This window comes from Nannobrachium achirus (genome assembly GCF_963921795.1).
Source record: "Nannobrachium achirus genome assembly, chromosome: 1".
Lineage (NCBI taxonomy): Eukaryota > Metazoa > Chordata > Actinopteri > Myctophiformes > Myctophidae > Nannobrachium > Nannobrachium achirus.
In genome coordinates, this window is record NC_137810.1 from 81694894 (window position 1) to 81706099 (window position 11206).

At 42.3% G+C, this 11206-nt stretch overlaps 1 protein-coding gene across 1 annotated transcript; it reads left to right on the forward strand.

Annotated features, from left to right (window-relative positions):
• Positions 1-123: 123 nt before the first annotated feature.
• Positions 124-10715, forward strand: LOC308290130 (protein NLRC3-like; the record flags this gene model as incomplete). Its single annotated transcript, XM_080731905.1, has 6 exons — positions 124-134; positions 1186-1379; positions 2308-4048; positions 4980-5159; positions 9284-9433; positions 10523-10715. 6 exons carry the CDS (start codon positions 124-126, stop codon positions 10713-10715), a joined length of 2469 nt encoding a protein of 822 aa, XP_080588031.1.
• Between the last annotated feature and the right edge of the window lie 491 nt (positions 10716-11206).

The window sequence follows — 11206 nt, forward strand, 5'->3', positions numbered from 1 at the left end:
AACTGGAAAGACACAAACAATGTCTGGTATCTGCTCACAATGTAGACAGCAGTAGATACATAAATGCTCTGGCTCTTAATAGTTTAGTACTTTATTATACTTTAAAATGTTAGTGTTGTAGTTATGGTTATCAGGTTATGATGGTATTAACAGTGTGTCTTTTCAGTTGTTACTCATCATACTGTCCAAAGTACATTAGATAGATTTAATGTTATTCAAGTTCTCAGAATGATACAGACATACAGACAGACAGACAGACAGACAGACAGACAGACAGACAGACAGACAGACAGACAGACAGACAGACAGACAGACAGACAGACAGACAGACAGGTTATAGGAGTGTAATAACTTAACTTAATTTACAGGCCAAATAAGAATCATGAATATAGACAGATTTCCCTATGCTCCCTGTAGAGGGCGCTGCTGTCATTACTGTGGTGTAAACCACAGCCAGTGTTGGAGTAGAATTAAAATGATAAAAAATGGGAAATACTTAAGTCAAGTACAAATACTCAAACTTTTACTAAAGTACAGTACTTAAGTAAATATAGGCTAAAAGTTACTTTACACTACTGTTTACACCACAGCTAATGGCAGCAATGCTCTCTACAGGGTGTCACTCAAAAAATCGGTCTATATAATTGCATGACAGTGTGGACACTATTATAACAACTCCAAGCAGTAAAGAAATAGCCTTATTTTCCCGCTGGGGGGGGGGGGCTGTGAGTGCTGGGGGCGTGTTTCCTCCTCCGCGTCATCAGCGCCCACACCTATAGGTGGGTGTAGCGAAAGGGCCTTTCTGTGTGGAGTTTGCATGTTTTCCCCGTGTCTCCTAGGGTAGATACCAGGATCCCAGGATTACATAGGCAATTGGCAATGGGTGAAAATGGGTTACAAAATCGTGGGATAAAAATGTAAGTAAAAAAAAAAGACCTGTATTTTTGTCAGGAATATAGGCATAATAAATAATACAAATAAATATCCTTCTATCCTCCAGGAATATAGTCATAATAAATAATACTAATAAATATCCTTCTATCCAGCAGGACTAAAGTCATAATAAATAATATAAATAAATATCCTTCTATCCAGCAGGACTATAGTCATAATAAATAATACAAATAAATATCCTTCTATCCAGCAGGACTATTAGTCCTAATACATCATTCTTCTCCTCCACAGGAAGAGGAAGAGGGTGTGTGTTGTGACAGAGCAGGCGTCCAGGTGTTCAGTGTGTGAGGAGGTTCTGACAGATCCAGTCTCTAGCAGCTGTGGACACTGGTTCTGCAGACAGTGCATCACCTCATACTGGGAGCAGTCTGCTCCAACAGGACACCATGACTGTCCCCAGTGTGGAAAGATCTTCAGGACCAGACGTAGACTGAAGACACCCAGTCACACCAGCAGTGGACACAGTAAGACTGGACACAATTTACACTAATTAACATTCACTGTTAATTACTTTAATATGTAGATGGTAGAAGACATTTTCAAATAGTGTAGCTAAAGACAAAAATATCACACACTATTATTTTCCTGGCATTTATTTTCTTATTGCGACCGTCAGGTAGCAGTTACTATCAAAACCTCCACCGGCTGTCAGTCAATCAGTCAGTCTGTCTGTCTGTCCCTCCGTCACGTCACACGTCACACTTTCCCCCGCCTCATATCTCCGCCACCGTTGCCCCGATCCATGCCAAACTTTGCACACACACTCCTTAGCTGCCAAACCACAACCCCTCATTTCTCACATGGCCCTCTTCTAGCACCACCATGAGGCCGATTCTTGCAGACACATTTTTGGACACTGCTGCTACAGATTTTCCCTAAAATCACGCAAACTGGTACACATTATCTCCACAGTCATGTCATCAAAATGCATCTGTCCCATCTAGCGCCACCATCTGGCCGATCTTTGAAAAACACATTTTTAGACACAGCGCCTACAGATTTTGCCCTAAAATCACGCAAAGCGGTACACAGTATCTCTAAAGTCATGTCATCAATATGGATCTGTCCCATTTCCCATATTCTCTCCTGATTGCCTACTAACTAGTTTGTTTATGCGACCTGACGGTCGCTTATCTCCCGATTTAGGGAGTCTTACTGGTTCTATTTGTATTAAATTATTTTTCTAACAGAGGACATGTAACACTAATGTATGTACACATCTGTAAGAATGTAAAGTTATGAATGAAGCTGAATGTTTAAAATGTCTTCATTGTCTTCTCATAGCAGGTGTCAGTGTGCAGGAGGATTTAAAGGTTTATAAGATCACTTTGAACAGTCTGGATCGTGTGACAGACGTCACTGAAGTGCCCTCTCTCAGCAGCATCTTCACAGCGCTCTACATCACAGTGGGAGAGAGTGAAGGGGTTAATAACCAACATGAGGTCTACCAGCTTGAGACGCTCTCCAAGAAGAACACCCTCCATGACCAACCAATCAACTGCTGTGACATCTTTAAGCCCCTCCTCCTTGGCAGAGAGACACCAATCAGAAGAGTTCTGACCAAGGGAGTCGCTGGCATTGGAAAAACCTTCTCTGTGCGTAAGGTCGCTCTGGACTGGGCAAAGGGTTTGGAAAATCAAGATGTCATTCTCCTGGTTCCCTTCTCATTCCGGGAACTGAACTTGGTCAGAGATGAGCAGCACAGTCTTCTCTCACTGATCCATGTTTTCCATCCAACGTTGAAGAAGGTCACAGCAGAGCAGCTCGCTGTCTGGAAGGTTGGCTTCATCTTTGATGGTTTGGATGAAAGCAGGTTGTCCTTCAACTTCAACAATGACATCATCTCTGATGTCACAGTGACATCATCAGTGGACGGGCTGTTGACAAACCTCATCGAGGGGAATCTGCTCCCATTGGCTCTCATCTGGATAACCACCAGACCTGCAGCAGCCAATCAGATCCCTCCTGCATATGTTGACCTGGTGACAGAAGTACGAGGGTTCACAGATCCCCAGAAGGAGGAATATTTCAGGAAGAGATTCAGTGATGAGGAGCTGGCCAGCAGAATCATCTCACACATGAAGACGTCAAAGAGCCTCCACATCATGTGTCACATCCCAGTCTTCTGTTGGATCAGCGCTACCGTTCTGGAGGACATGGTGAAGACAGACGAGACAGGACAGCTGCCCACGACCCTGACTGCCATGTGCTGCCACTTCCTGTTGGTCCAGACAAAGAGGAAGGAGCTGAAGTATGATGAGCCTCATGAGGGGGAAAGAAGAAACAAGAAAAGAAACAGAAAAGAGAGAGAGAATCAACATCAGATCATGGAGAAGGACAGGGAGGTTCTTCTGAAGCTGGGCAGGCTGGCGTTTGAACATCTGGAGAAAGGCAGCATCATGTTCTACCAAGAAGACCTGGAAGAGTGTGGTCTGGATGTGAAAGACGCCTCGCTGTACTCAGGAGTGTGCACAGAGATCTTCAAAAGAGAGGGCGTGCTCTTCCAGAGAGCAGTCTACTGCTTTGTTCATCTGATCATCCAGGAGTTTCTGGCTGCAGTCTACCTGTTCCACTGTTTCACACAGAAGAACATGGAGGTCCTGAAGACATTCCTGGGAGACGGTGTCAGTTCTTTGGAGGACTTCCTGGACGCAGCCAACCGTAAAGCCATATGTAGTAAGAATGGTCACCTGGACCTGTTTCTCCGCTTCCTTCATGGTCTCTCACTGCCGTCCAACCAGAGTCTGTTAGGAGGTCTACTGGTTCAGACACAGTACAGTCCAGAGAGCATCCAGAGAGCCATCAACAACCTGAAGAACATGAATGATCCCTTTTCCTCTCCTGACAGATGTATCAACATCTTCCACTGTTTGATGGAGATGAACGACCACTCAGTGCATCAGGAGATCCAACAGTACCTGAAGTCAGGGGACAGATCAAAGACAACACTGTCTCCAACCCAGTGTTCAGCTCTGGCCCACATGCTGCAGATGTCAGAGGATGTTCTGGAGGAGTTGGACCTGGACAAATACAACACATCAGCGGGGGGCCGAGGCAGACTCATCCCAGCTGTGAGGAACAGCAGAAAGGCTCGGTTAGTAGTCATGTGAATTGAAAACTTAGAACAGAAACAATGTACTGTATTGTATGCACGCATGCACGCACGCATGCGTGCATGCGCGCATGCATGAACGCACGCACGCATGTACGCACACACACACACACACACAATATTGGGTAGAAAGTGCTAGAATAAATTCAACATTTAATTGATACAAACTGTGTGTGTGTGTGTGTGTGTGTGTGTGTGTGTGTGTGTGTGTGTGTGTGTGTGTGTGTGTGTGTGTGTGTGTGTGTGTGTGCGCGCGCGCGCGCGTGCGTGCGTGCGTGCGTGCGTGCGTGCGTGCGTGCGCGCGCGTGCGTGTGTGAGTGTGTGTGTGCGTGTGTAGCACAAATAAAATATTTTCTTTCGGCCCAGAACCTAGAGAAAGTAATCCATGCCCTTGTCTCGTCAAGGCTGGATTACTTCAACTCCCTTTACATAGGGGTTGCAAACTCCACCCTCTCCCGCCTTGACTGGCACCCATAGACGGGACCACAGAGCTTTTTCTGTGGCTGGCCCAGCTCTCTGGAACAGCCTTCCATCCCACTTAAAACACACCTCTTCACCCTAGCATTTGAGCCCTAGACCCCTCCCTCCCTGTGCCTTTTATCTGTCAGTGTTTTATATCTTAAATGTTTTGTTTTTATAGCTGTTCTTACAAGGTTTTAAATGTTTACAAATGTTTCTATTGTTTTTGCTTTGTATTGTATTTGTTTTTACTGCGTTCTCATGATGTACAGCACTTTGGTCAACCTGGTTGTTTTTAAATCTGCTTTATAAATAAATGGACTTGACGTGTGTGTGTGTGTGTGTGTGTGTGTGTGTGTGTGTGTGTGTGTGTGTGTGTGTGTGTGTGTGTGTGTGTGTGTGTGTGTGTGTGTGTGTGTGTGCACGTGGTCTGATTGACCACCTCTAATTACAGACTTGTTGGCTTTGGTCATGACCTCCAGAAGGAACACATGGAAGTTGTGTCTTCAGCTCTCAGTTCTAATCCATCCCATCTGAGACACCTGGACTTAAGTTACAACCACCTGGACCTGGATCTACTGGATCTACTCTGTGCTGCACTGAAAAGTCCTCATTGTAGACTGGAGACTCTACGGTGAGATTCATTTACAATCATTATTTCCATCAGTGATTTATCATGTGATTATAATGTGAATATTGTGGCATGAATAAGGTTGATATCATAGTAACACATTAACTGGGATAATGAGGAGGTACAGTAACTACAGTATGTACATGTTTACTAAATTCACTCAAACCACTCAAAGACTGTCTGTCTGTATCAGGGTAAAAAATAATCCAAGTGGCAATACCACAATGCAGCTCTGTTACTAGTAAAAGTAATAAATACACTTTATTACCAAAAACTCAATCTGCAGAATACCCCCTTTTTATGTTTTCAACATGTGTCAAAAAAAAAAGAAGTGTATAATAGGTGATACAATAGCTCGTTTATGTATATTGCAATAATCTAAATCAGATCTGAAGTAAATGGTTACTAAAGTTTTCAAATAATGAGTAAAGATTACAGTATTTGCCTCTATAGATGTAGTGCAGTAGAAGTATAAAATATACAAAGTTGACATAATCAAGTAAAGTAAATAAAGTAAACTAAACTTGTACTTAAGTACAGAAGTTGAGTAAATGTACTTAGTTCCATTCCACCACTGGTCTGTATCGTCTCTTTCTCCAGCAGATGTCCTTCCTGTGTCTGTGACATCAGCAGTTATCAGCTTCACTTGTCTTAAACTGTCCATCAATTGACCTTTGACCTGTTAGGTCTTATGTGTATAATGAAGCAATAAAGCCACAAGAGGCATGTGGTTACCAGGCGTGTCGTTCACAGGATTTTATCTGAAGCCAACACGGAAGTCAAAGTTCCTATGATTGGCCGCTAGTTGCGCTGTTTTCCCCCTGCAAGGTACCAAAAAGAATTATTCTGCATTGGATCCCATTCATTTTCCCCTTTGATTTTCTAACCTTAATACACATCGTCATACATACTTTATGGTTCCTATCGCTAGTTATTGCTAGCCTTTCAATCACCATCATATGCGTTTTGTCGAAATTTGGTCCAATGTATTTTAAAATAAATTATAAAGTTGCGGGGTGGGGGCGGGGCCGACTTCTGATGACACTGATCTGCGGCCAGCCTGCATGCACTGATGCACAATTCAACTAGTTACCCAGAGCAGAGCAGATCTAACTCGTCGTAATGCGACGCACTGTTAGCTAGATCGTTTTTTTTTTGTACAACGGCGTGTAGACATTTTTACAAAATAAATCTATTATACAAACCCAGGTTACAATGTACATTTAGCAGACGCTTAATCCAGAGCTATTAAAATGAGTGAGGACATACGCCTACAATGTATTTACTCTTATAGGCATATGAGCCACAAATACACGACTTTGTATTTATTTATTATGAAGGCTACCTACTGCCCGATTGTGTAACAAGCCTATATAATGCCACCAAAACAATGCGTCTTTATTTGTTTTTTCTCGTCATGATTTGTGCAAGTATGGCATGCCATTAAGCTAATAGCCCTACATAAACATATGGACACCAGCCAATATATTATCAGTGGCCACTTACAGCCAAAATAGCCTATGTTCTAAGCCAAGGGAAGCCTATATTATTTTATAAACTCCTCTTTAACATTGGCATATGGCATTCTTGATAATTTGTCTTATGCCTACCACAGACTTACTTACATTAGGCCTACTTCAGACCATTTATCAAATATTTCATGTAACATTTTGGAAACTGAAAACAGCACTTTTTATATGAAGTTGCATGTCCTGCTATCCTGTATAATTGCCATACCTCATATACCTGTTGTTGGAGCCAGGATGGGAGATCTCGGTCGGGAGCTCTTTTGGACTTTGAAGTTGGTCATAGCAGGCTTCGGCGACGTGATGTTATGGCAATTATCTGGCTTTTTGTAGGTTTAGAACGGCTATTAGGTAATAATGTATTTCTCCCAAGTAACCACTCGTATATAAAGTGGTATAGCCTATAATAGAATATACAACTAAAAAGAAACACTCAACATTTAGCCTCACCAAATGGTATTAATTAAAACATTTGAAAATAACACTGAGGCTACAGTATAATTGTCAATAGAACAGTCTGTCTGCACGTCAAACTAAGTTAGCACAATTCACTCACACATACAAATGTCACACAAATTTGCATAGGAACGCACACAAATAGACATAGGTTGATCTCACATTTTATTTCCAAAATATAAACCAGAATGAAATTGACTGAATCAAAGAGGAGGAATATGCTGAATGATGTACTACTGTAAAAAACCTCAATCAAACAAAAATGACATGAATCAAACGCATTTACGATCGCTGATTGAAATAACCTCTTTAGCCTCCCGGAATAATTAACCCACGATACTGCATGTCAGCTCAATAATTAGTTCATGAATCCATTCGTGAATCCAGCTTCTCTTCTACTGTAGGCTACTTAGCATGTCACAATCACAGACTGTAGTCACAATAGACAATTCATATGCATATTGCATCCATTCCTACATTATTCGCATTGTTAACATAGGTGTCAAATTGTTGTCAGCTTTTGTTAAGAGGTGTGACAGAACTATGAATGCAACTATGAACTATGAATGCAACCTCAGTCCTATAAACATCACAAATCCCTGTTAATAAATATGAATAAACACATGCATATTTCTCTGGACGAATGCCTCTTTGCTTTGTGAAAAGTCTAGTGGACAACTAGCCCCATATAGAACCTCGAGACACAACAGTATGCAGCGACGGGTGAGGTTCTATATGGGGCTAGTGGACAACTGGATTATTATAAGACCCAGCGGAACTACACGGGCACTTTCAAAAGTGGAGTCCTCAACATAAGGCTTCCAATGCGGGGTACAGAGTCCTAGACGGCCCGGTCAGGTTAGCGGTAGCCTCGGGAAGCAGGAGGGAGCGATTTCTCCCTCCTGCCCTCGGCAGGGGAACCCAGGCTTGGTTAGGCTGCAGCGGCTACTCCAGAGTCCAAACGTTCGGTGCTCAAATCTCCGTGGCAAAATTAAAAAGTTATTCGGACATTTACTGTCACTGCGGTCCGTCTGTGTCAGCCATACTGGATTTGTTTTTTGCTGGCTGGCTTGTGGGCGGTCCACGTTCTCTTCTTCGTCTGCTATATTTTCGGCAGAGCTCAACACATTCTCCCATGTAGCTCTGCGGTTGCACGTGACCGTTGGCAGCCAATAGCTTTCCTTATGATTCCTGGGGTACCATTCAAACAAAGATGGCGACACCCATACAAGGGGGGAAAAAAACTCATTTTGGCTGCATAGAAAGCAATGGCGTCGCACTGTCCATATTTTTCTACAGTCTATGGTGGTTACCCAGTATTTTATAACGTCTGAAAGGCGTGGTGAGACACGAAGCGAAGCCGAGTGTCTCCAACCCTCTCAGCCGTTATAAAATACAGGTAACCACATGCCTCGCGTGGCTTCTTGCTTTTCTAAAACCGTTACAATATGTCAACATGATAAATCATAGACATGTACCAACTAAAACTGTTCTATTTCACTAATAATTCACTACAAGGTCTGCAAGAAAGTAGTTCCCAGCTACAAGAAAGTAGTTCCCAGCTACAAGAAAGTAGTTCCCAGCTACAAGAAAGTAGTTCCCGGCCAGGCTGCAGAAACACCTGTTGCAATCAGAATGGGTTATAGGGGGGGCGCTTGGTGTTTTTACAAGCCCCGCCCAGAGGCACTCAGTTACAGTCCTATGTGTGTGGGTGGAGCTTATAAGCCCCGCACGGCAGGATTTGAGAGAAAATCAAGCGCTCCCTTCTCTAGTTCAGCTTCACAACACTGGAAAGAAATAATGCACCTGGGTTTGATATAAACTGATTCAAGGTGTGGATTATCATGTCATCTACTGGTTTAATCAGAAACCAGACAATCAGAATTAAGTATTGGAAATAACCATTTAGAAACTCTGTTTTCAGTCTCTTTGCTGGATCATCTGTTTTCAACATGTTGCTGTTTCCTGTCTGTTGCGAGATTAAGTAAAGATTATTTAGTTCATGTTACTCTGTCTGGTTTTCTATTCTAAAACCCAGACAGTCCATCCAGACCAGGTCCTTTAATAGGTGGTTGTAAGCAGGTTCTCAGAATAATGTATTTTATAGCAGACAATCAAACATTGTGTGTTTTATTTCTCATTTAGACTGATGAACTGCTGGTTGTCAGAGAGAAGCTGTGAAGTTCTGGCCTCAGCTCTCAGATCTAATCCTTCTCTTTTGAGAGAATTAGACTTGAACTTCAACGTGTTGCCGGTGTCTGGACTGAAGAACTTCTCTGGACTGGAGTCTCTGCAGTGAGTAGACTTGGACTGTGTCCATGTTGGTTAGTGCAGTGATTCCCTTGTTTCATGTTCCAATGGCATAACGTCTATTGTGCTAGTAAAAATATACAGGCGAAATACGTAAAATAAGCTGGGCTTGCAAGATTTCATTAACACTAGTTACTTTGCTGATCTATATTATAATATGTTAAAACATACATAAACCACTTTAGCCCTATTTTATACCTTGGCTATTTGAAAATAGCCAAGCTACAAGCTCACAACGCGTCACATCGTGACACGTTGTGAGCTTGTAGATCTGCTATTTTCAAACATTTTGGACTTTTACTTTTAGTATTTTAAGTAGATTTTGATGCCAATACTTTTGTACTTTTACTCAAGTAAATTTTGAATTATGGACTGCTACTTGTAACAGAGTACTTCTACAATGCAGTATTGATACTTTTACTTAAGTAGAAAATGTACTTTTTCCACCACTTCCAAATAAAGTTTATAAAGTCATCCTCACCAGTTGTTCACACAGAAGCAAAACTGCTGTGAAAAAACAGTGCTCCTGTGTGTGTGTGTGTGTGTGTGTGTGTGTGTGTGTGTGTGTGTGTGTGTGTGTGTGTGTGTGTGTGTGTGTGTGTGTGTGTGTGTGTGTGTGTGTGTGTGTGTGTGTGTGTGTGTGTGTGTGTGTGTGTGTGTGTGTGTGTGTGCGCATGCGTGCGTGCGTGCGTGCGCACACCGACTCTGTGCAAGACAGAAGATATAATCTCTTCCCTTGCTCAATAAAACATAATGTCTATATTATCTGCTCCGTTAAAATTCAAATAATGACAATTTAAATTAATCCACCTTGATGCAACATTCATTGCACTCCTTGTAAACTGAGCTTTGCCACGTTCATAAAGGTATACTACAGTAGCCTAGTAAGAAAAGGGTGTGTCACCTTTTCAATCACCTTTTTTTAATCAAAACACATATTTTTCTTTTGCAAGTTCCCACAATTTTAGCAAATTCCCATCATTTCACTAGTAGCAGAAACACTGTAGTGTCAGGTAGTGGAGACGTTGTGTTAGACAGTCAGACATTGATGCATTGTTGTTCTACTTCCTACAGAGTGAAACATGGAGGAGAATTCTGGACTAATCCTGAACTCCTTACAAGATGTGAGTATCTGTCTGTCTGTCTGTCTGTCTGTCTGTCTGTCTGTCTGTCTGTCTGTCTGTCTGTCTGTCTGTATTTGTATACAGTGTTTTATCCTCTGTTGGCCCCTCCCTCCCTGGATGCTGTCCTGAAAGCTCTTCAGTAGAGCTTCCAGTGAATGCAGGAGGTTTCTCTGCTCTTGGCCTGGTCCTTCACACCAACTGATGCTTGTTTACAAAACACTCCCTCTACCTGACACACCTTCTGTAATGTTCAACCCTCCTTCTGCCACACATTCTGCTTAATGTCCCCAAAACACACTGGCCCTCATTTGGTGCAGATCACAATTTTGGCGTACACCGAAATTTAGGCAAGTCTCTGCATTTATCATTTCAATGTGACTTTGACGTTGGCGTAGGGTAGGATCAAATCTCACGTCAAGTTCAGAGGTGGTGTAGGATTCATCTTACACCTCTTATTCCATTGTAGACATGCAGGGCAGCATTGTCTAACTATCTGACAGACAATGGACACATGTATCCACTCGAAAATGTATATCTAACACACTAATAAATAATCCTGTGAAAATATAACATTTTATAAAAGCATATAGCCGGCTACGTCATGGACATGCACGCTGATTTTATTTCCAAATTA